Source organism: Carassius carassius, chromosome 7 (genome assembly GCF_963082965.1).
Source record: "Carassius carassius chromosome 7, fCarCar2.1, whole genome shotgun sequence".
In the NCBI taxonomy this organism is placed as follows: Eukaryota; Metazoa; Chordata; class Actinopteri; order Cypriniformes; family Cyprinidae; genus Carassius; species Carassius carassius.
The window spans coordinates 37845085-37871936 of NC_081761.1; the positions used below are offsets into that span (position 1 = coordinate 37845085).

General features: G+C 36.7%; 1 protein-coding gene across 6 annotated transcripts in view; it reads left to right on the forward strand.

Moving 5' to 3' along the window:
* LOC132144150 (NACHT, LRR and PYD domains-containing protein 3-like) overlaps positions 1 to 23956 on the forward strand; it is a 159244-nt gene extending 135288 nt beyond the window's left edge. For 4 of the 6 annotated variants that reach the window (XM_059554907.1, XM_059554906.1, XM_059554908.1 and 1 more), the window contains one exon: positions 22092 to 23956. In XM_059554907.1, the coding sequence (XP_059410890.1) occupies positions 22092 to 22630 (539 nt within the window). In that variant the 3' untranslated portion in view covers positions 22631 to 23956. Of the gene's footprint in view, positions 1 to 5046; positions 5260 to 12283; positions 12460 to 12793; positions 12917 to 13119; positions 15004 to 17785; positions 17960 to 20386; positions 20561 to 21956; positions 22004 to 22091 lie in introns of those variants that run through there. The other 2 variants (XM_059554909.1, XM_059554905.1) reach the window with 2 other exon arrangements.
* The last annotated feature ends 2896 nt before the right edge of the window (positions 23957 to 26852 follow it).

The following is a 26852-nucleotide window of genomic DNA, read 5'->3' on the forward strand; positions in this document are numbered from 1 at the left end:
CATGTAACGAGCAGCCGAGATACCCTCAAAGCAACGGTGAGGCCGAGCGTGCTGTCCAAACCATCAAAAATCTGCTAAAGAAAGCAACAGACCCCTACCGTGCGCTGCTGGCTTACAGAACCACTCCTTTGAGCAATGGCTTCAGTCCGGCCCAGCTGCTCATGGGTCGCCGCTTGCGCACAACTGTGCCATCTTTCCCAGCGGTGTTGAAGCCAGCCATCCCAGACCTTCGGTCGGTGCAGTGCAAAGAAAGGGAGAGGAGATGGATGGACGCATGCAATTATGACCGCAGACACAGAGTGAGAAATCTCTCTGACCTGTCACCAGGAGATCAAGTGTGGATCACAGATACAAGGTCTACAGGTACTGTGTCATCTGCACATGAAACACCTAGATCTTACTTGGTCAGTGGATCACAGGGTACCATAAGGAGGAATCGCCGCCACCTTGTGCCCATGTCAGCAGACAACAGCAGTAAAACATTAGAGCATGCTGCAGGGGTTGACCTGTATCCTGTTGTGGGTTAACGGTTTATTGTGGCTACGGTGTGTTCATTTGTAGCTTAAAGAAGCCTCTATGAGTTCATATTCTTTAGTGTAAGCCGGTTTATATAAGAGTTCTCCGGAAGGAACAGGTTTAATAAGCACTGTTAAGGGTAGTGTTATAGTAGACCAAATGTTTCACAGTGATACAAAAGTGAGATTTAGAGTTTGATGCAACTAGGTGATAAATAATGTAGGTCACAGTCTATTGCTTTTCAGAAAGGGAGATGTGGTGTGATCTATAATATTGTTACATTGCCTGGACTCCAGGGGGCGGTAGAGGGGGTCACAATGTTGTTATGGGGGGGAGAGTTCATGGGTGAATAAACGAGAAGCCATGTGAAAGATATTCGGCTCTGTCTTGATTCGAGGCAAAAGAACCCAACGCGACAGTTTCCCTTTGAAAACATACAATGTGCAAACATATGTTGATAATTTAGCTGCATGGACAAAGGGGGAAAAACAATGACATATCTATTCTTGAGAGGGACTGTTTTTTCATTAGATATGATGAGAATGTGTTCAGTATTGATATGTGATGAACTAGAACATCCTAAATGGTTAAATTTGTAAGATCACAACAAATTAATGCACCAAATTAAGACTAATGAACCTCCATGAATCATTTGACATGTGGGTTGTCATGGCAACACTGGGGAAAATCTAAAATAAAACTGAAGTGGCTGAACTGAGCGATGCCCTTGCAGCTGGAACTGCAATCACGTGCTCCTGTGATAGTTAATAATACCACTTATCCACACTGGATGAGATTTTCTAATCAAACCAGTAGATCTGGCCACGCTGATGAAAGCTACATGTACTGCCTTGCTACCTCCCTCCTTCATAACCAGTCCTGAAGGCTCAAACCCCTTATACTCAGGTAATGAGCACATATTTCTGTATTCTATAGCATGTATTAGGAGACTGAATTAATGTTAAATGCTGCCTGAAGCTTGTCACTGTTGTGGGAAGCCTGGCTATTGGCTTGTAATGCCAAAAGAGAAAAACTCTATGATGAAGGGTATAGCACAACCAAAAGCCACTCCTAGAGAATCACTGTATACCCAACCACATGGTTTCCACAATATGGGTGGCTACAGAGCGAAGAGCATGTGGAGGATAAAAGGACAATGAGTCTGGAGTCTGTTTGTAAGTTTGATTTAATAACAGCCGAGTCAAATCCCAAGTCCTCAAAGAGTTACAGTTAATGAGATAATTAAGTGACTAATTAAATGGAATGACGTGGTTCCTCCTCTGGTGAAATCTGTTTCTGAGTTAATGGGTGGAATAACCATATGGCAGGACATTTACTTTCTGACCCCTGGACTTTATACCACTGCTCTGTAGGTATAGATGGCATACCCAGCACATGCTCCCTTACCTTAAAGTGAAATAAAATCAGATTCAACAATATTTTTCATGCACAAATGTGTGGTTACTCCAACATCTCAATTAAATTAGTTGGAAAGAGATATGAGGTATGAATTCAAAATTACAATGTTTTTTTAGACCCCAGTTGATGCATTTGCACTTTGGTTCCTGTCTATTGCTCGGCTTTGACCCACATCCTGTTACTGAGCACAGAGTCAGACGGAAACTGCTGCTGTTTCCAAACCACAGCATCATTTGAAGAGCTTAGTGAACACAGCATTGAGTAGAAAACAAAGACCAAGCAGGCTCCATTGATTTATCAAGCTACATTAAATTACTTAAATGTTGTGCATTGTTAATTACACTCTATATCCAAAGATAAGGAAGAAGGCATGGCAGCTAGCATCTCCTCTCTGCCATCACAAGGTAAACTGACACCAATAGAGTCACTGTTAAACACTGATAAAGTGTGTCCCAGAAGCCTGTGTCAAATTTCTCTAGTGGGGCTGATGTAACCACCATTATATGTATAAAAAAATATTATATATATATATATATATATATTTATATATTTATATATATATATATTTATACATTTATACTGTAAATGATATGTGTTCAGCCTTTTTCGATGTCCTTGTTGATCATACTACCCACTGTTTGCCTTCTCGTGTAATGTACAGCAGTACACATGAGTACACCTCCACCAGGGGTACATGGATTTCCTGGCTGTCTTCATCATTGTAGTGCAACACATGCTCACACACTTGTATTTATTGTTCTGCCTACAAAATTGCATCTCTTGGGGGCAGTCGCGGTCTAATGGTTTGAGAATCGTAACCCAAAAGTTGTGGGTTCTAGTCTTGGTACCGGCAGGAATTGCAGCTGGGGTGAGTGCATGTACAGCGCTTTCCTCCACCTTCAATAGCATTACTGAGGAGAGACCCTTGAGCAAGAACTGAATGCCCAACTGCTCCCCAGTCGTCAGGGAAATATTGTGTGTAGTCCTGTTAATGCTACCGCAAGTCTGAGCAAGTACTCGTCGCAGTAGACTGTAAATTAGATTCAACTTTATTGTCATTGCAATAGGCAACGGAATACAGTAGAACAGGGGAAGAAGAGATACAGCATAACATTAGGAAAGAGAGGAGAAAAAACAACTATTATAAGCGTTTTTTGATATGTTTTTCCACTAAATGTAACACTTTAGAAAGTTAATAAAGTAGGAAGTTGCGGTTTAGGGTCACTTTATAACTTTATCTTGTCTTATTTTCTAATCTAATTATAATCCAATTATTCCAAAATTTTGAATAATTTATGTTTATTTTATTTTATTTATTTATTTATTTATTTATTTATTTATTTATTTATGGGTTTTGTTTATTTTAATAGCAACATCTGGCAATATTGCATCGCCAGCATTACTTTGACAGTTATCCAAAAAGGCAGCTGCTATTTACACTAAGTGCAAATATCTATAGATTCTATTTATACTATTTATAATAGCAGGATTTTCTGCTATTTATACTACTTACTGCAAATAGTGCCAATTATCTGCATATCAGTATTGTAGTACATTATGAAACAGTATGAAATAATAACTTATTCAGTCTAATTTAATGGATGCCACGTTTTTTGGGACAATAAAGACCTCCCTGCACCTAGCCTTAACCTTTTGCTTATTTAATTAATTTTCATTAATACAAATGCTTTTCTGATATGATTTGAAATTTGAAAAGGGAGAAAACATTTCATCAGAAGGCGGATTTAGCTGCATGATCAAAATATTAAGAACACACGGTTTACCGTCTGCAGCAAGCTTAACAACTGAAAAATTATCCGCCCCATAAATATAGTATTAACAAACTTTGATGCAATAAATAGGGCATGATTTAAAAATGAGCATCCCTCCAAAAACATCTATATTTCTGTCTCTTTTCAAGAGTTAGTGTATATAATTAGTTCTATTTATAGGGGTTATTATAGCACAATTCTATAATAAGGGGGTTATTATAGAAACCCCCTGGACCTCGCTAATTTTCAAAGCCTGGCTACGGCCATGACTGTTAGATCTAATTTTCACTGCATTTCTACTGAAACAGAAAGTATCTTCATAGCAAACTCCGCCCATCCCACTTGTCATGTGACGTCATGACCTGCATTTCCTTATTTCTCTAAAGTAAAACACGTAAGGTTTGGCTGAAGTGTATTGAGCTTGTTTCAGCAGTTTGTTCTTGTTTTCTCTCAAACTCACAGTTTGATCTTTGGATAATGAAAGTGTTCGTTATATTATCGGTAAGAGAAACAGTTTTCTTCTGGTTTTGATGTTTATTATTAGCATGTGCTGTGTGTTTACGTGAGATACATAATCAACACTAATTTAATATCATCGAGCATCTAATGCATCATATCATCAGTGTTTAATGTAAATTGATATAATATTTGATCATTTGAAGTTTTAAATGAACATATGACAGTGTGGCTTGAATAGAATAAAAGTCTCTTGAAACTTCATCTGAAAACATGAACGGCAAAACTCGTTTGATCATTAATATAAACATTTGTATTTTTTCATGCTTTTATTGTGTGATGAACGACTAATTGTTAGATCTATATGTTAACATTTAATATGTAATCAACTTTTTTATATAAATTTAAATATTTATACAAATATGTACATGCCCAGCCGGCACATGGCCGACCTTCAATGTTGAAGTGCCGGTTGGGTAATTATTCTGGTATCAAAGTCGTCTTGTATAACTCCATTTAGCCTATATCCTGGATTCTGTGACAACGAACGTTCGACGAAAACGAGTTAAAATTACTATTTTACTATTCTACCAGTACATTTTTTAATGTACAGAGTTTACTGTTGTATGTGCACAGTGAACGTATGCTTGTTTATTCTCTTATGAAAACGCGGAAGGTGACACAGCCTGATTTCACTTTCTGTTGTTCAATAAGTCGACAAGAGTACAAAAGCTGCGTTGAATACTGCACTTCCACTCCATCTAAAATGACCACACAAACATTTTAAATACTAAACTGTTGTGTTCGACATAAACCTGTAAAAACATTGTAAACGAAACAGCCACACTGAAAGACTGACCAGAAATGGCTAGCATCTAGCAATTTGGTTCCGCTTTTCTGGATCCAATGAGCTGCACTGTATCGAATTTGCTTTTTATTGTTCTGAACCTTAGCAGTAATACTGTGTGTGTGCTCTATGGACAGATTGTTATTATCGGAAAAGTAATTTCCTAGGGTGACACTACAGAAAAAGTGTGTATAATATTCACTTTATTCCTCTGAACCTTTTATGGCAGTAGCCTATGGATTTTTATCAGTGGTGGAGGAAGTTTAGTACTTAAGTAAAAGTACAACTACCCTGCAAAATATATACTTAAGTAAAAGTATAATTACTACATCAACATCTTACTTAAGTAAAAGTCATAAGTACATACTTTTAAATTTACTTTAAAGTATTTTTTTAAGTAAAAGTACAATCAGTTGTCTCAATGTCTGGGCTGTTCAATTGTAACAATCACAAACAATATCTATTGTGTACTGGAAAGAGTTGTTGTGCAATACTGACACTGTAAAAATCTGGTTATTTACTTATTACTCATTAAATAATAATTAAGCTAAGCCAATTATGACATACAATTTATTTTATTTTTACTATACTATTAAGAGCAGTAAAAACAACTCAAAAGTACACAGGTGAGTGTTATTCTGAACACTTTAATCAAATTTGTATGACCAGTTTATTGTGCTCAACAACAGTTGCTTTAGTCCTTTACCTTGGCCTGCATGGGGAAAATGTAGCTAAAACTGCATTTGAGGCTTATACTCCATTGATTACAGAAAATCCAAAAGCATTAGGCTAATAATGTATAACACATTAGAATGAGAAAAAAATAAGCACCAAACTAAATTTGACAAGGGTGAGTGCTTCTCTTAAAACATGCAAGCAATATTGCTATTTAGATCTCTGATCAACCTAACATTAACAGGACAAAAAAAAAACAGAACCTATGTGAAAATCAATGAAGTCAATATAAAGGCAGATGTTACGATAAGAAACTTAAAAACAAAAGACCTTCAAATAAAAATTTTGGCCAGGCAATCAAAGGTCAAAAGGGCAAAATGCCCCTATAGAACATGAGAGTATTAGAGCCCTAATAATGTATTTGGTTCCGCATAGCATTACCAATAGTTTTTGTTAAATTTCAACAAAATTTGGTTCTCAAAGCTTTTTGATCCTAGCCTGCCTCTTTTTGCAGAAAGAATGTGCCCTGCTGTGCTAAACATTCGTTTGCATGCTGCTGATGCGGGCAATGGTGTGTTGAGCTTCAGGGACAAATTAAAAACTGTGGGCACTGACTTGAGTATGTCCATTGAGGTAGAAGTGTTGGCCAGATAGGCATCCAACTGTTTTGTGGTTTCGTGGACATTTCCCTTCATAAGGCCAAAAAAGTATTCCTCCTCAGATCCAGAATGGCTACCAGGTGATGATAAGGCTGGCTCTTCCTCCATGTGTGTCTTGATGTAGTCCATGCCTGCACAAAAAAAAAATCCAAACATGAATGAAGAGTATTTCTGTCTAGCCTTTTAAAATACCAGTTAGCTTTGAAAATAACATATATTGGTTAAAATGAACCACTACCCATTATTCTAATAACAAATGAATGCTTGACAAAGAAATTATTTAAATGACTTACCCAACTTTAGCAAGTTTTCATTGCTTGTCCATGATGTGCAAAACTTAGGAAGTAAAATTGCAGCAGATATGAGTTCTGGGTCATTCATCATTTTTCCAAACCGCTGCTGTATTCCTTCCTGAAGAGCAGAGATCAGTGGCTGGTAGAACTTGGATGAAGTTTGGAGGTGGTCCAGCTTCACAGTTAGGAGCGTTATAGTGGGTACCAGCCATCCCATGTGGACATCCACCTCTCCCTGCAATATGTTGAGTGCCTTAGAGACTGGGTTCATGGTTGATGCATAGTCAGACAAGAAAGCAAGTTCTGCAGGGCTGAACCTGTAAAACACCATGTGAGAACATGCATAATGTCAGCATGATAAGCATAGGCTACACTATTGCAGTTCAATTAAATGGAGTAAATCATTAGTAAACAACATTATTTCACACAATCAATAGCCTACCACATCACAACTACGTATCTGCTCCATGAAAAACTTACATTGGGACTTTAAGTGCAATGGTCACTGCTCTGACTGCTCCTTCTCCACTTTCCCTAATTATCCTCAGTATTCGCTCAACTGCAAGGAAGAGAGAGTTCCACCTGGTCTCAACTGGACGGATCAATTGCAGCTTGCACTCCCTCTCAATAACCTCTGCAGCTGTAGATGACCGTGCACTCTTATTCCAAAGAGCTGAGCACTTGACAAATGCTGCACGAGATATCTTCTTGTACATAACATTTGATCAGAGGTGGGTAGAGTACCCAAAAACTGTACTCAAGTAAAAGTAAAAGTACTTCTAGAAATATTTACTCAAGTAAAAGTAAAAATACTAGTCTTGAATAGTTACTTGAGTAAGAGTAAAAGAGTATCGGATAAAAAATCTACTCAAGTAGTTAGTTACTAGTTACTTTGGGTCATATATACTGAGCCTATTTTTATTTAGATATATAGATAAAATGTATGTAATGTATGTGTGTGTGTGTGTATAAATGTATATATTTCATCAGCCTTTACTCCAATTTATGTAATTTATTATAAAACCATGTCTGTAAACAGTAACAGATATAGGTGTCATGCCATAACATATTTTTAATACGACTGACTTTATATTAAATGTGTATTTAACATTGAAAGTTAATGCGATATAAATATTGCTAATCTTTCATTGTTCAGAAAGAGAGCAAATAACATTTACATTATTAAAGATCATTTTCACTGACAGTCTAGATGTCAATCACTCTCAGAAACTCCCATTAAAATCACTGAAACTGTTAACACTGTGAAATCAATATCTTAATTAAAGATTCGTACACACATCTGCACTTTGTTGTTTCTGACGAGAGAATTCGCCAGAAAGAGGTATTCAGTCAGCGAGCGAGTGAAGGAAGCACCGGCATTTCAGCGATGACTCATCGGAACACCTCTGATTGGCCAATGCTTTAATAAGCTCAAAAGAATCATGTGTGATTGGTTATAATGTGCAGCGCTGTAAAAACACATCTATCTCTGGCTCAGCGCCAGCCAGCAATCACAGATCTGAATTTAGCAGCTGATGTTATGTCTTGCTAAACGTAGCCTACTCGCACAGGTGTGATTGTATTAAAATTAATAAAATCTTAATCGGCTATTTTTTGTCTTTTGGAAGCTGCATTCAACTTGACTCCCCTCTTATAAGCCACACACGTACAACAAACTAATGTCACAGTGGTATCGTGTACTGTAATCGAATGTAGCCCAAGTTATTACCTGTTAAACAGTAGACAGCACACGCGGTGTTCATCTAATAAGGATCTCCACCGCAAGCAAATAATAGCCTTTGCAGATTTGCTTTCAATTCAGTGCAGTTCCAGCCACGTTTTCAACGCTGCTGATGTTCTTAAACGTTACAACTCCGAGTGAACCACTTCAGACGCTGAGCGCGTGCGGCAGGGAACTGAACGACTCATTCAAACTGATTCATGAACCAATTCACTCGTTTGCCAATTGGTTTGATCAAGCCTTTGAACAGAATTGACTCAAAAGAATGAATCATTCGCGAATGGGCATCGCTCATTGCCCAGAGAAAAGTAGACGGCGCGTTTGGAATAAACTGAAGCATTTATAACATTTATTGCATTAAGATAAAGGAACGAGAGGAGCGTCGCTCACAGTAACGAAGTAAAAGTACAGATTTTTCCCCAAAAATTTACTCAAGTAAGAGTATAAAGTACCCATCTTTAAATATACTCCGAAAAGTATTAGTTACCCCAAAAAATTACTCAAGTAAATGTAACGAAGTAAATGTAACTCGTTACTACCCACCTCTGCATTTGATTCAGCTTTTCTAGCATCTACGGTTGAGATCAAATTCAGAATATGACAGGCACAACGGTGATGCTTTGGAAGCTGATATTCAGAACACTCATCTTCTTCCTCCATCAAAGCTTCCACTTCAACACCCTCTGTCTTTCACACCTTTACTCTCATCTTCAGTTGAACTTCCTTCATCTTCACATGCATAAACTCGGAAGGCCTTAATAAAGTTTGAGACATCATCTGTTGTGGTGTCTCAAAAAAAACAATTTTTTCACGGATGTTATACTCACTGTGAATATCATTAAGTGCACGGGCTAACATATCATAAGAATGTGTCCCTTTCAGCCTTTTACAAGCCAGAGCCACAGACTTTCTTTCTAGGGTATCTGGCTCTATCCAGTGGGCAGTAACCCCAATGAAACTTTGCCTATGATCTGTCCAACAGTCTGTAGTCGTGGCGATATACTTAACAGTCTGCATTGCATTCTTCAATTTTTCTTTCATTTGCTTTGTGCACTTATCAATTCTCTCTCTCAATGTTGTACGTGACATGACTGTGTAATCAGGTTGAGTACAATGTATTAAATCAACAAACCTAGTCTGTTCTACTACTCCAAAAGGGTGCAAACCCTGGACAATAAAGTTAACCACTGCAAGGTCTATGGTCTTCTGAGATGCTTTGATGTCCACAAGTTTTCGCTGCTTTATTAAAGATCCTCCATCAGCAAACAATGTCCCCTTCTTTTTAGAAGAAGTTGCTGCCAAGTACTCCTTCAGAAGTGGTATGTGCTTTCTCTATAAAAGATAGTGACAACAGAATTAATACACGTTTAGCAGTAGTAATATTAGTATTTAGTAATATAGTCAATCTACAACCAAAATAAATCTCACAACATAATGTAAAATATTTTTTAAGGGTTCAAGAATTAATCTAAACCACTACTAGTTAAGTGCAAGTGCAAACACTAACCTTACATCTTACTAGCATATTACTTTGTTATGACTGGCAACATTTAAATACCACACAAGCAAAAACTACTCTATTTGCCATGTTAAACTAAGAGTTTGGACCCTAAAGTTACAAGATTTTTACATTTACGTTAATACAAAACCACAGTGTATGGGGCACTGAAACGCGAAACCAACGTGATTACATCTTTAGACTAAAAAAGACAAGCTACTGACACTTACAACCAAGCATATCACACGGGTAAAATTGGTTTGATATTCGCATATACTTTCGCGCTAAATTGCTAAATATATATAGTACAAGCCAAAAGTTTGGACATTACTATTTTTAATGTTTTTGAAAGAAAGTTTCTTCTGCTCATCAAGCCTGCATTTATTTGATCAAAAATACAGAAAAAATGTAATATTGTGATATATTATTACATTTTAAAATAATTGGTTTTCAATTTATTATACTTTTAAATTATCATTTATTTCGGTGATGCAAAGCTGAATTTTCAGCATCATTCTTCCAGCCTTCAGTGTCACATGTAACATCAGTCTATCACATGATCATTTAGAAATCATTCTAATATTCTGATTTATTATGAGTGTTGGAAACAGTTCTGCTGGCTAATATATTTGATAAATAAAAGGTTAAAAAGAACTGCATTCATTCAAAATAAAAAAAATTTTTTTTAAATATAAATATAATTTTTTATCACTTTTTATCAATTTAACACATCCTTGCTGAATAAAATTATTGATTTATTTAAAAAAAAAAATAAAGAAAAAAATTACTGACCCCAAATTACTGACCAGTAGTGTATATTGTTATAAAAGATTTCTATCTTGAAAACATTTGCTTCTTTTTCTTTTTTTCTTTTTCTTTCTTTTATTCATCAAAGTATCCTAAAAAAGTATCACAGGTTATGAAAAAATATCAAGCAGCAGAACTTTTTCCAACTTTGATAATGAATCATCATATTAGAATGATTTCTAAAGGATCATTTGATAGACTGAAGTAATGATCCTGAAAATTCAGCTTTGCATCACCGAAATAAATGATAATTTTAAGTATAATAAATTGAAAACCAATTATTTTAAATTGTAATAATATATCACAATATTACATTTTTTTCTGTATTTTTGATCAAATAAATGCAGGCTTGATGAGCAGAAGGAACTTCTGTCAAAAACATTAAAAATAGTACTGTGTCCAAACTTTTGGCCTGTACTGTATATATATATATATATATATATATATATTTATATATATATATATATATATATATATATATATATATATATATATATATATATATATATATATATATATATATATATATATATATATGTTTGCAAATTCTAAAAAATGTCATGATATTGACGAAAAACAACTGTCATAGTGCAAAATTGTTCACAATCGAATCAAACCAAGATATTGTTTTGCCTGCATGCTTACTTGTGAATGTCAACTAAATACCCAATGTTGAATGGTAAAGAAGCTAGGGGCCGACGCCGTATAAAAAGTTTGAACATTTTTTCATCGAGTCAAAACAAACAGCTTTTTTAGCCAACTACGAATGTACAAATATAGCAGTAGTTTGCTCATCTCCAAAAATGTAACGTACTAGCAAGCTATCTTCCCTGCTGTGCTAATAACCAGCTAAAAAAGTTGCCCTTAGGGTACCACTAACTTACGTCAAACAAATATTATACTGGTGTGATATTTTTGTTATGTTGACATCCGTTTTTCTATAACAGTCATAGCACCATGTCATAGCAAGTTTGTAACTTAAATATTAATAACTAGCATTGCGTGTCTTACCTCTATATGTTTCTTCAAATTTGAAGGGGGGTTTTTAAACGCCAACAGTTCTTTGCGTTGAGGTAGGCACTTGACACATTGAAAATGCCAGGAGTCATTCTTTGAACCTTTAAATTCAAATAACTTGCTTAAATAAGGCCAGGGATGTCTCTCAGAATCAGAGCTGCAGGGCACAGGCTCAAGCTCAATCGACGTTGTTGGCTCTTCGTCCATGTTTGATATTTGGTGTCCACCGTGTCCTTTTCTTTGACTTACTTTAGTTCCGCTTGTGTTGTTTCAAAACGCGCGCTGAGCGTGAGTTCTTTGACCAATCATATCTCCGATCTGTTTCAATGTGCATTGGCCAGCAATGCCAAAACGTCAGTCGACCAAAATTTTTTTTATGAATGATTCGGAAGGATGTAACGACACACATTTTAATAATGTAGTGGAGTACAAAGTACAGATAATTGCTGAAAAATCTACTTGAGTAAAAGTATAAGTATGCATTATTTTTTTTACTTAAGTAAAGTATAGATACGTAAAAATTTTCTTAAGTACAGTAACGAAGTACAAATACTTCGTTACATTCCACCACTGATTTTAATAGAGCATGCTAAGGCTGGTCTAAAATTACTTTTTGTTTGTCTGGTTTTTGTTAGTATTCCCAAGTGTAAGAAACAGAGATCAAACTCTCCAGAAGCTTGTGGTGTATCTGTGAGGAATAACAGATCCTTGGAGCAAACACCTGCATTAATTGATGCAAAAAATGACTTCTGAGCCAAGGTAAGACACTAACCATTTTTCATTTAGTAAATGCTTTTATCCAAAGTAACTTGCAGTGCAACCCAGAAGCCTGCAGTCAGTAAGTGAGTAGAACTTAATGACATTCATAGAGAGACCATAAATATTTTCCTTAACCGTCAAATTAACCTTGTTCCTCATTTAGTGGACATATAAACAAGGTTTTTGGCCTACCCTTGTAAAATAACATTTAAAGACTCATCTGTTACATTAACTCTTCACTGAAGCCTATTAATACACTATCGTCTCTTTTAAATTGTCTTTTAAATTGTCTAAAATTAAATTTTTGTCAAAAATTTTGTTTGTCTTCTGTCAGGCCCACCAGAAGGAAGCGACAGAGATCAGAATCTCCAGAATACAGCGGGGTGTCTCTGAAGAGTAGCAGGTCCATGGAGCATCCCCCTAGACTCAGTGATGCAATTGTGACCTCTCACCCTCTGTTAGTATAAACACATAGTTGCATATTTAATTAATTGAATAATTTAATAAGTTCAAATAAATGTAAATGTTCTGCAAAAACAGAATATGCAACATATGCAAACAAATAAGTGCGTACAAAAACATATACACAGGAACACATTTATTTCTGATGGTCTTCTACTGACATTGTAATTTTACTTATATTTTTTTTTTTCATTTTAGCAGTAAGAAGATAGATGAGCTGAGCATATGTGTGTCATCCACTACATCCCACTATCAGACCCACATCAGGCAGGACAAAGCTGAAGTCGTCTGGCAGAAACACACACTGGAAACTGAAGACCTACTAAGAGTCAAAGACCAGCACAAAACCAGAATGAAGAACAAATATGAGAGATTATTTGAGGGAATAAAACTCCAAGAGAATGTAACCCTCCTGAACAGGATCTACACACAGCTCTACATCATAGAGGGAGAGAGAGAAGGAGTGAATGAAGAACATGAGGTTTTACAGATAGAGAAAACAGCCAGAACAAAACACTCACAAGACACTGCAATCTGCTGCAATGACATCTTTAAAGCCTCAGCTGAAGCAGGATGTGAGGAGAAAGAGCAGATCAAGACTGTTCTTACTAAAGGCATCGCTGGAATCGGAAAAACTGTCTCTGTGCAGAAGTTCATTCTGGACTGGGCCGAGGGAAAAGCCAATCAGGATGTAGATTTCATGTTTGTGCTTCCATTTCGAGAGCTGAACTTGATCCGAGATCATCAGTACAGTCTTCACAGACTTCTGCTGGACTTTCATCCTGAACTTCAAGATCTGGACTCACAGATTTATGAGGAGTGTAAAGTTGTGTTCATCTTTGATGGTCTGGATGAAAGCAGAATCACACTGATGTTTTCAGATTCTCAGAAAGTTTGTGATGTGACTGAGACTTCATCAGTGGCTGTGTTGATGTCAAACCTCATGAAAGGAGAGCTGCTTCCCTCTGCTCTCATCTGGATCACCTCCAGACCAGCAGCAGCCAATCAGATCCCCTCCGAATACATCCACCGTCTGACAGAAATTCAGGGATTCACTGAGCCTCAGAAGGAGGAATATTTCAGGAAGAGAATCAGTGATGAGCATCAATCCAGCAGAATCATCTCACACATCAGAAGAGCAAGAAGCCTCCACATCATGTGCCACATCCCCGTCTTCTGCTGGATGTCATCCACTGTGCTTCAGAAGCTCCTGGAAGACGATCTGAGAGCAGAAATCCCTCAAACTCTGACTGAAATGTACATCCTCTTCCTGCTGATTCAGATCAACATGAGGAAGCAGAAGTATGAAGAGAGAGATCCAGAGAAACTCCTGCAGTCCAACAGAGAAGTGATTGTGAAACTTGCTGAAGTGGCTTTCAAACAGCTGATGAAGGGCAATGTGATGTTCTATGAGGAGGACCTGATTGAGAGCGGCATAGACATCACTGTTGCTTCAGTGTATTTTGGGATTTGCACTGAGATCTTTAAGGAGGAATCTGTGATTCATCAGAGGAAAGTCTACAGCTTCATTCATCTGAGCGTTCAGGAGTTTCTTGCTGCTTTCTATGTGTTTTACTTTCACATAAGCAGCAATACAGAAGCATGTTTAGATTCACTGCACAATTTGCATAAAAGAGCAGTAGATAAAGCCATTGAGAGTGAGAATGGACGTCTGGATCTGTTCCTGCGGTTCCTGCTGGGCGTCTCACTGGAGTCCAATCAGAGACTCTTACAGGATCTACTGACACACACAGAGAACAGCTCAGAGAGCATCAGGAGAACCACACAGTACATTAAAGAGAAGATCAAAGATGGACATGGACTCTCCACTGAAAGATCCATCAATCTGTTCCTCTGTCTGCTGGAAGTGAAAGATCAGACTCTGTCCAGAGAGATTCAGGAGTTTGTGAAATCAGACAAACACCCAGAGAAGAAACTCTCTCCTGCTCACTGCTCAACAATCTCCTACATGCTTCAGATGTCAGAGGAGCCGCTGGATGAGCTGGACCTCATGAAATACAACACATCAGACGAAGGGAGAAGAAGACTCATACCAGCTGTGATCAACTGCCGAAAAGCTCTGTGAGTGTTGAAATTCTCAACCACCTTCCACTTCCAGATTTTTTTGCAGTACATTGTTTCACTGTTAAATATCACTGTAAAAAAAAAATCGGCCAAATTTTGACATTAACATGCTGTTTTTCTTTAAAACAGCGCATTCTGTGTAGTATTCATCATTTTCGAGAAGGTAGCCTGCTGCTATATATCGTAAATTAACAACGTTCAAAGTCGACACTCAGCGGTTGTGTTTCAAATCACACCCTACACCCTCATTCACTATTCCCTACATGTGTTTACTAATATAGTCCACCTGACGATAACTGTGTGAATTCAGACGCTGATGAACAGCTGCTGTTAACGAGCAGAATCACTGAAGAAATGAGAAACAAGACACACACAAGAACTACAACTGACTTCAGCAACAGCCTTAGATGAAATCAACTGAAGATTTAAACAATCAACAAAACAGCTTTACCAGCTTCACACATTACTAACCAGACTGACTTTATTTCTGTCAGATCAGAGATCAAAAGATCTTATTGAGAGTTACAGTGATTTAGATGGTGATGATGTTTTATTTTGTTTGACATTACCATTGTGGAGATCACTTTTTGCTTTAGTTGGCCTCCTCACCCTTGACTTTTGAACATTGTTTTTTTTTGATTGACTATGTTTGGCTATTTTTGTCTTTTTAAGATACATCTACTAAGGCAACATTTATGTTGGTGAACAAGTGGTTTTGGTTGTTTTTAATAGCCATAATCTACTAAACTGTCTTAAAATGTTGCTGGATTCATTTGGAGTTCAGTTATGAGAGTTACACATATTTTTTTTTTGTTTATTTTCTTTATTTATTCTATAATGTTGAATGGTGGTGTGATAATCAGAACATAAAGATATGAGAACAGTTTGGTTTAAATATGTTGAATTTAGTATGAGTAACACTCAAATATAGACATCAAAATTCAGCATATAAATTACAACAATGGTAACAATCAAAAGGATCATGATGCAATGCATGCTGGGTACCAGCACAGGATAAAACCCACCCATGACTCAGAGCGTGCATTGCAGCATGAATAAATTATGCCCCTGAATTGGCCAATTACTATGTGCTGGTATTTTTGCTTTTGTCTTAAGTTTTAGTAGCATGTTTTGTGATGTTCAGAACTTATCTGTTTATTTTGTGGATTGTCACCATTGTTGTGATTCATACGCTGATTCATAATGTGTCTGTCTCAATTTCAACAAAGGTTTTTTTTTTTCTTCTTTCTTTTCTTTCTCTTCTCTTTCTCTAGTAAATCAATATTCAACAAAAGAAGGGACATGGGATGTGATCAGAAATAAGAGAATGTTAGTTATTTTCGATCTATAAACAACAATAATAGATTATTCTTTTTTTTAATGCTGACAGTTTTGTTATAACAAGTTCCAAAGATACATTGTTACAGCAGGCAAAAAAAAAACAAAAAAAAAAAAATGGTGCTGAAAAGTCTAGTTAGTAATGTGAAGCTGGTGATGCTGTTTTAGAAGTTGTTTAATCAGATCTTGAGAGATATGCTTAATTCTTTTAAGTTGATTTCATCTAAGGCTCTGGCTGAAGTCAGTTGTAGTAGTTCTTGTGTTTCTCTTTCCTTCAGTGATTCTGTTTGTTAATAGCAGCTGTTCATCACTAATTCTCAATCATCAATTAATCACATAATTATCTCATTAACTTCACTGATTCAGTGTTACTCTAACACTCTGTAGTGTCCACACTTTATAAGTGTTCATTTAAAACTTAAGATTTTGTTGTGGGGTTTAAAGGGGTAAAGATTTAAGATGAAGAAGAAATATAATTTTACACTAATTAATTAATTTACAGCAACAAACTGTAGAAGTATACAGTATGTTGTTGTAAATTAATGGTTGCCAGTAAATAACTGTTTTTCTACAGTTTTTTGACATTAAGTCAAGGAAAAACAGGACTGAACTCGACTGTATTAATGTGTGGTTGCACAAGAGAGATCTTTTAGTTTAATGTAGTTTTGTGGTTCACCATTGAGCTGGAGAGTAGAGTCTGTGCTTTAGTCATTGATGAGACACAAACACTGATCTTTTGCGGCTGTATATAAACACAGTGAATGTGGAGTTGCTGATACAGTGTTGATCACTGTGTTTAGTATTTCTGCACATGCATGTGTGCTATAGCTGACAATGAACTGCAGTGATTTGATTAAAGAATCATGCTTCTAGTTGCTTTACTATTACCCAAGTGTTTGCTGTTTTATATTAAGAAATATTTATTCTCAGTGGACTCAAATGAAATAAGTTCACAGTACTAACATGGTATGAATGGTAGTTTTTAAACTCGAACTGTTTGAAGCAGTGGGAGTGGATTCAATTCCATGGTGGAATACGGTACACTGTAAAAAATTAAGTAAATTGAGTAAATTAACGGTTGAGAGTTGTAAATTAAGAGTAATTTACTGGCAGCTTTGCTGCCAGTAAATTACTGTTATTTAACAGCACAATTTTTTTACAGTCATTGTACATGAAAGTGAAGTGAAAGTCGTGACATTGCCAAGTATGTTAGTCCTTACTCAGAATTGGTGCTCTGCATTTAACACATCCAACTGCACACACACATCAGTGAGAAGTGAACACACACCTAGAGCAGAGGGCAGCTGGGAGCAACTTGGGGTTCAGTGCCTTGCTCAAGTGTACTTCAGTCATGGAGTATTAATTATAACATTATAAATATGTTATTGTGTTTGAAAATGCTTAAGTAACATCTTATTTGATTATATATTTTGTCCCATAGTCTGGCAGGCTGTAATATCACTGCTCAGAGTTGTAAGAGTTTGTCATCAGCTCTACAAGCCTCAAACTGTGTCCTGAGACAGCTGGATCTGAGTAACAATGACCTGCAGGATTCAGGAGTGGAGCTGCTCTCGGATGGACTGAAGAGTCCAAACTGCCAGCTGCAGATACTGAGGTTTCTAGTAGTAATATTGTTTTGTGTCTTATCCCTGATAGATTTGTCCATGTCTAATATATTGTAATGATTAATCTGCTTTCCTTTCAAAGATTTCCTTTTAAAGATTTAAAGATTTTAAGATTCCATTAATTTTCCCTTGATAAGGGCAACAGTTGAGATGTTAATTGCTCCCCATCACTCTCGTATAGGCTGATGGTAGGATTCAATTATTGCCAGAAAGATTTCTCAACACATAATGTTTACTGTGATCCTATGTTTGAGACTCTACCTTCTGGAAATTCATAAATCAGGACAGTTAAAAATACAGTCTGTGGACCATACTGTAAGTGCTTTTAACCCAAAGTAAGTCTAGGCTGATATAATGAGTTAAGTTTATTATGAATGAGAGAGAGAGAAAAAAAAGTAAGAAGAAAAAGGTTATAAGTAAAAAAAAACAAAAAAAAAACAAACAAAAAAAACAGGGTGTTAATACTTAAGTAAAGTTTTTGAAGCAAATTTAGAATACAAAACATTCATTAGGTACACTTAAAGGGATACTCCACTGCAAAATTAATATTTTGTCATTAAACACTTTCTCCCATGTCGTTCCAAAGCTTCGTTCGTCTTTGGAACACAATTTAAGATATTTTGGATGAGAACTGGAAGGCTTGAGACTAGTGCTGGGCGATATCGGGTCATTTTTCAAATCATCATATTGTCAGCCTGTGAGATCGACGATACACAATATTATTGTGCATGTGTGGAGAAAGAGTGAGACTCTTCGTTCTTGTCATAGCATAACTAGGCTGTTTGGTGTTTTAAACTGTGCAGGTGCGCAAGAGAGAGCCTACGGAATCACCAATAATCAAAAAATATACTTTTAGACATACTGATAAACTAACGTTAAATATAAAAATACTGTATTTAAAACAGTTAGTTCATACATAGTCGGACGCAACTGTCATATTGCGCGTTCTGCCGCACGGAAGTTATCAGTGTAAATGTTCTGCAAAATCAGTCAACTGTGAAAATCAATAGAAGATTTAATTAAAGGTCCAACAGTTTAACATTAATATTGGACATAAATGAATACGTTAAATCTAAAGTATTCAAAACAGGTAAGTTCATATATTTGGAGTAAAGTTGAATTGAACTATTGCATCAGTGATACAGCGCTCCGGACCGCGCGCCTCATGACGAGCCCGACGCATCGCCACAGAAACAAGAATGAGATGCATTCTGACATAACTGTGACATTAAACTCAGTTAGTGAGGGCTCGTTTAAAATATTGCACATATATATAGGCCATTCAGATTACTTGTTAAAGTGAAATGAAATACCTTATATCTGCAGACGATGTGCGTCTGTTTGTGGATGGAGACTCATTCACTGGCTACAGGCTGTAATCCTTATTACGTGTGTGTGTGTGTTTGTGTTTGTGTGTGTGTGTGTGTGAAATGCGGTGCTGAAGTGAAATAGCTGGGCAGTTTGATAACCAAATTATAATAGGCCGCCCAATAAAAATAAAAAGAATACTTATTATTATAATTTAATACATTAATATGAACCTAATATCGTCTTGACTATCGACTGAGACATCTGCTATCGTCGGTATGTCTGACTATTGTCGATACACAATACTATCATCTAACGGCACAACCCTACTTGAGACTTCCCCATAGACTGCCAAGTAAATAACAGTGTCAAAGTCTAGGAAAGTATGAAAGGAAGCGTACACTCTTCTTTGTCAGCCGTGCTGCGCTGATGCACTGTTTTCCTTCAAACCAAAGCTACGTAAAAAAAAAAAAAAAAAAAAAGTTTTCTTAAGGCAAGACTGACACAGAAGAGCGTACTGCTCAGAATTGCCAAAATGGTGCTACGCTGATGTGAGGAGACACAAGGAGAGGATTTGTTGAATAAAGTTATTTTCATTTTCTTTCTGTACAAAAAGCATTCTCGTCGCATCATAACATAACGGTTAAATCACTGATGGCAGATGGAGTATTCTGATGATGCTTTTCATACTTTCCTGGACCTTGACACTCTTATTTATTTGGCAGTCTATGGGACAGTCTCAAGCATCCCAGTTTTCATCCAAAATATCTTAAATTGGTATCCAAAGACGAACGAAGCTTTTACTTGTTTGGAATGAGATGGGGTAACTGATTAATGACAAAATTTTCATTTTGGGAAGGAGTATCCCACAAGTCACAGGTAATTTAGAGCAATGATTTTTTCCCAAACTTAAAATTGTGTAAATGAATCACCTACATGTTCCAAACCTGTGTGATTACTTTATTTCTGTGAAACACAAAATAAGAAATTGTGCAGTACAAAATGTCCAAGCATATCTCTTTTATATCATATGAATATATAGTGAACAGTTGTCAAATTCCAAAAGGACAAAGTAAATGAATGAGATTTCAAACATTCTCTCTTTGTAGGTTGTCAGGCTGTATGGTGACAGAGGAAGGCTGTGGTTATTTGTCTTCAGCACTGAGTTCAAACCCCTCACACCTGAGAGAGCTGGACCTGAGCTACAATCACCCAGGACCATCAGGAGTCCAGCTACTCAAACACAGATATGAGGATAAAAACTGCTCACTGCAGATGCTCAAGTATGTGGGACATTGATGACTTGTGTGTGTTTTGTTTGTGTGAGGGGGTCAACAAAGGGCAGTCTTCTAAGAAATATTTGTGAGGCATGAGGACTGTGATTTTACATTTTAAAGGTTGTAAATCTAAAGGAAAATCAAGACATTTTTTTTAAATCCTTTGCAAAGTGGAATTTTCCATTTACTAAAACTACTTATTCATGAATTATTATTTTTTTAAATTGCTTTAATACACTTTGTGATATGACTGCTGCCATACCTAATACAGCTAGCACAGCTTCATTTGTCAACAAAAGTTTCTTCAAGAACCCTGCATTACATTGGTCCTCATTTAGAAAATAATGTGCTGTCAAATCCTCTGAACTTCTATAATACTCCAACTTGATCCTGGGGTGTTTTGGAAGGCTGTGCCGAGATGCAGATATGTCTAAAATGGATGAGCAAATATGTTTATCACTTCCATAAAGTCTGCTCCTTTTCTCTCTCATTCATCCTGTTGTCACAAGTAGCTCAAACACGTTTGGGACCCTATGACTTGTTAGCCAAACCTGGATGTTGGACAAATGGTATGGGGCATCTGTCTATTTTACAGAGGTGGGTAATCCAGGGGCCAAAGAGTAAAAGTCCTGCCATATTTTTGTTCCACTCATGAAGTCAGCAGCTGATTTCATCGGAGGGGAAACAAGTCATTCCTTCCAAGTCACAGACTAATCTTGAGTCAAATCCCAAGTCCTCAAAGAGTAAAAGTTAGTGAGATAATTAAGTAACTAACTAAATGATGATTGTGCATTAATGATTAACACCTGCTATTATTGAGAACTACAGAAGATCGGATGTTGATGTTTTGTTGGTTAAAATGACGCCACCATCATGGAGATCAGTGTTTGAGTTAGTTGGGTTCTTGACCCTTTAATTATTGTGTCAGATCTCTCTCTGTAGCTCTGCATGTGCTGTTGAGGAGAAGAGAGATCTGTGATATATGAACAAAATACAATCACAATGAGTTTGTATAATTACATCTCAAATAATGTTTTTTTCCACGTGTTCTGGAATTCTAATATGTACAGAGTTTGAATTTAAATCCGAACTCCAGTGCTTGCTATTTAGACACAGACGGATATCAAGAACCAGCATATGGATCTCTACAATGGTGACAATCAACAACAATGCAATTGCTTACAAGCAAGTTTATAGCAACTGATTAAAGGCTCAAGAGCTCAACTGAAGCAAATACTCACCACAAATATGGTGGCACAGTTTTTTTTCTTCCAGTTGATTTCATCCAAGGTTGTGCTTAAATTCAGTTGTAGTTCTTGTGTTTCTTTTTTCAAATGCAGAATTTATTCTCCTTTATTATTTGGTTGTGTATGTACTTATTGTTTTCATTGTCTTTGTTTAGATTGGACCATGGAGAAAATTTCAGGATCACAAGAGGGCTGCGAAAATGTAAGTACTTATGCACACACAAATACACCAATGAATATTTAATACATCATAGATGTTCTAATCTGTCTTTCTGTTATGTTTTCCCCAGATGCATGTGATCTCACACTGGATCCAAACACAGCACACACTTGTCTCTCTCTGTCTGCAGGGAACAAGAAAACAAAGTGTGAGAGAGAGAAACAGCCACATCCTGATCATCCAGACAGGTTTGAGAACTGTGAGCAGGTTCTGTGTAGAGAGAGTTTGACTGGACGCTGTTACTGGGAGGTTGAGTGGACCGGATGGGGTCATGTAGCAGTGGCATATAAAGGAATCAAGCGGAAAGGTGGGAGTGACTGTCGGTTTGGATTCAATGAAAAGTCCTGGAATATTTACTGTTGTGATACAATTTACTCTGTCTGGCACAATAATAAGAGCACAAACATTCCTCGCCCTTCACCATCTACAAGAGTAGGAGTGTATCTGGATGTGTCGGCTGGCACTCTGTCATTCTACAGTGTCTCTAACACACACACAGGCACACACACACTTACACACTTACACACGTTCAACACCACATTCACTGAACCCCTGTATGCTGGGTTTCTGGTTTATCGTGATTCTTCAGTGTTTCTCTGTCCAATGTAACAACCTCTTGTGAGAAACCACAAATTTAATTGTTAGGAGTGTCTATTACATTTCATAAAAAAATAAAATTTTCATAAAATAAATAAATAAATAATTGTGAGTTTGGAATTGTGACTATTTCATTGTGAGATAAGTAGTTGACTAGTTACATTATAACATATAATCACATTGTAAGATAACTTGTATTGCCAGGTATACATATTATTCAATGCAAAATAAAGCCGTTTTCTGTGAATGTGCGAGACTTTTCTGGTTCAATATCTGCTGTTGGGAAATAAAAAGAAGAATAACAAACTGCAGTTTGCGGTTCAAACCAGTGTGTTCATAATTAAGACTATACACTAAAATAATATGGCAAGAAACACCTGTTGAAACATTTGAATCTTCATATTTGAATCCTGTTTGTCATGTGGATTTTTTTTCACATTTTCATTATAAGCTATCATCTGCTGTGTGTGAGAGACTTCAGTGAGTCAATGTGAAGGTCTGTAGAAGCATTCTTAGCTCTGCTGGACTCTTTAATTAATGCATTAATTTAGTGTGTTCTTATTAAAGCTACTGAAGATGATGTCACTGTTTCTTAGGATCCATAGACTCAGTTTCATCGCACTGGATTGTCAGGAACTGTTATTTCACTGTTTTATATTCCTGTACAACGTACACTATTGTACTATTCATATTAAATCACCTTTTACTGATTGAAATTATCATGATATAAATAAGATAATCTTCTACAACACTGAAATTGTTTTATCTGTTTGTTTGATTTTGTTTTGTTGGTACTTTGGCATTTGTCACATGCTTACACTGTTCTGTATATAGACGGTTTCAGTGGCAACAACATAAACAAACATTACTGCGCATGCACGCATTTGTGGTCCTAACTTAACTTCCGGTAGACTTCCAAATAGAATCAGTAACAACAGCTAAGTAGTACCTCTTGAGTAGATTATTATTGATAACAAACTAAATATGTTTGCTGCATAAATCTGATGTACTGTACATGCAAATTCATTCTCTGCCAGCAGGAGGTGCTTTAAAGCTGGAGAAACAGTAACTACTGTACACAAAACAGCGCTGAGCTCACAAACACTGCTTTATCAGGCATATAACATGAAAGATTAAATGAAAATTATATAGAAAATTTAATAGACTAATTAAAGATAGTCTTCCTTCAGAAATGCAGTGATATAAAATCACCCGCGCCTCATTTTGATTTTTGCAGTACGTGCTCATGTTTAATCAACGAAGCCTTTTGGAAAATCACTGATACTGTGAGCGCCACAAATAAATAAGTGTATGGGCAACACACCCCACAGCACAACCACCTGAGCCCAACTTCAGTCTAGTTATCACTTGAACGTTAACTGCTTTTGTAGACAGTGCCATAGCCTGTCTAATAAACAAACACAGACTGGAAGATAGGGCCAGGAGCCTGCGCCCTATGAAAGTGTCTATACATATGTGTGTGTGTTTATTTTTTCCTGTGTTTGGGTTTTGTAAAAACATTTTTGTCAGGTAAACTAAAATGTGTTTTTATTCAAATCAAAATAAATTGATTAATTCTACCAGAAAAAAAATAGAAACCATTACAAAATTTTTATTGGTTTTACTGTTTATAATTGGACTTGTATTGGTTTTAATGGAAACTGTATTGGGTCCTGTGGTTCTCATCTTCTATTGGTGGCTTAATTTTTAAAAACAATAAATCCTAATGGAATATGTCCCAAAACACACCACCGAACAATTTTTAAATGATGGTTTAAATGGTTAAAAATGAATGGTATTTGTAGTGGAAAGCAATAACATTTTCTGTGATGGTTTAAAGGGGTTTTTTGTTCAATACTGGGCTGTCACCTACATCACAGCAGCACTAGAGTGATCTCACTTGAGTGTGATGATGCTCCGCGCCACTAGAGGAGCGCGAGAGTGTTTAGATCTACTGCGAAGGAACACGTGACTAACTAGAAACGAAAGTGAAAGAGGGTGAAACGAGGACACGCAATTTCAAGGTTTTAAAGCTGTCACTTCTTTAAATCTCCTGTTTTGTGGTAAGTTATTTATTTATTTATTTATTTATTTATTAAGGATTTACCATGTAGCCTAAGCTTGTATGTCTCCTTCACTGAGCTGCTATTTTTGTGTTGCTGTTCTTTACACTGGATTTAAGACCTCACTCACAGAAATATTTCACCCAAAATTTAAGATTTATGTAATTTTATTACATAACAAATTCCCATTTATATTTTTTTCATAATTTTAACACAAATCTACCAAATAAACTGTATACGATTTATTTTCATTAGGATAATAAAACCTATTTATTTTAAATGCATAATCCTCAGGGTTTATGTAATTAGTTTATGTAAAGTGTAATTATTCTTAATTAATAATAAAAAGTTTATTTATTTAAAATACATAAAGTTTATTGTATAAATTGCATAATAATTAAGATAACTAAATCAGGATAATTAAAAAAGTTAAATAACATTTATTTGAATCATGTTTAATGTATGCTTATATACTAAACCAAATTAAACAATGCATCACATTTATGCAATTGTTTCCCCATCTTATAATAAAAAATAGAATTAGACAAACACAAAAACAACTCTATTAGGTTATTTGCCGGGGTGTGAGAGGACGCTGGCTCAGCTGGATGCCGCTTCTCAACCCATGTGTTTTAGTTATTTGTTATTTTAAAATTTGTTTTATTTTATTTTGCTACCAACTTTTTAAATGATTTAATAGCCTATTAGGCCTACCTCTCGTCTCGGCATTTGGGTGTGGGGTTCCTGTTGGGCTTGGATTGCTGGTCGCTTCTGGGGTGGTTCCTCGGCGTTCTTTTTGTTTCGGGTGGCGGGTGGCGGGTGCCGGGTGCGGCGCCTGGACGGGGCTGGAGGCTGTGTCGTCTCTGGTCTGGGGTCGGTGTGTGTCTGCGTGTGTGGATTCGCCGGCGGTCTGTTGCTCCTGCAGCCTCTGCGTTCTGGTTGCCGGAAAGCTCCCACGACTCAGAGTGTTGCGATCTTCACAATTTTATCAGGATTCCATTGGATGTGGGCATGCTGTTTCCTTTTGCTGCATTCTTTTCACTGATGGTCTGTGCTGTGACTGGATCCTGTGGAGCACTGGAGTCAGGATTGTGGAGCTCCAACATGATAAGGTACTCACATTCTGAGCTTTTTTCATTGGATCATCATCTGCCTACCAGCGCCTGTATTATTAAAACTTTGCGATCATTCAAACTTTTGCATCGGCCAAGATATTTGCATCGTGGCTCCCGCCGATGTCTCTATCCTTCACCTGCTGGAATAAATGTACTTCACTCCTCATTTAGGCGTTCAAGTCTTCTGAACTCACGTGGCATCTGTTCATCTAACTTACATTTTCCTCAGAAAACGTTGCAGAATCGCGTAAAGAACGCAAGGTCTAAAATTAGACTCGCTCAATTAAATGTGCGTTCAATGAACAAGAAAGCCGCACTGCTTCACGATATAATATTGGACAGAAAACTTGATTTTCTCTGTCTCTGTGAGACATGGCAGCAACCAAATGACTTTTACAATCTTAATTTAGCCAAACCACCTGGATTCACCTACATTGACAGACCTAGACTCACTGGTAAAGATGGTGGTCTTGCTATTCTATACAGATCTGATTTGTCTATTGCAGAAGTAACAATACCTGCTGTGTCATCTTTTGAATGTTTGACTATCAAAGTTAACTGCACTTCACCAGTACTAGTTGTTTTAATCTATCGCCCACCTAAGGCTCATGCGAGGTTCTTTTCTGAACTTGCAGAATTATTGACTCTGCTAAGTCCTATTTGTCCAGTCATGCTGCTAATAGGGGACATGAATATTCATGTTGACAGTCCAAACTGTTCCTCTGCAGCGGCCTTCCTGCATGTGTCAGAGTGTTTTAACTTCATTCAACATGTTGACTTTTCAACTCATAAATCGGGACATACATTGGACCTATTATGTTCTGTGGGTGTTGGTATAGATCAGCTTTCAAAGGATGAAGTTAACTTTAGTGATCATAAGTTACTGACAAGTGAATTTACCATCTCTGCCTCCCTGCAGTCTTCTAAACAGCGTGTCATATCCTTTAGAAATATTAAGAATATTGACCCTGAAAGGATTTCCAACCTTGTTGCGGAGCTTCCTGTGATTGGCTCTATTGACTGTTACAACTCTGCACTTTCCTCAATTCTTAATGT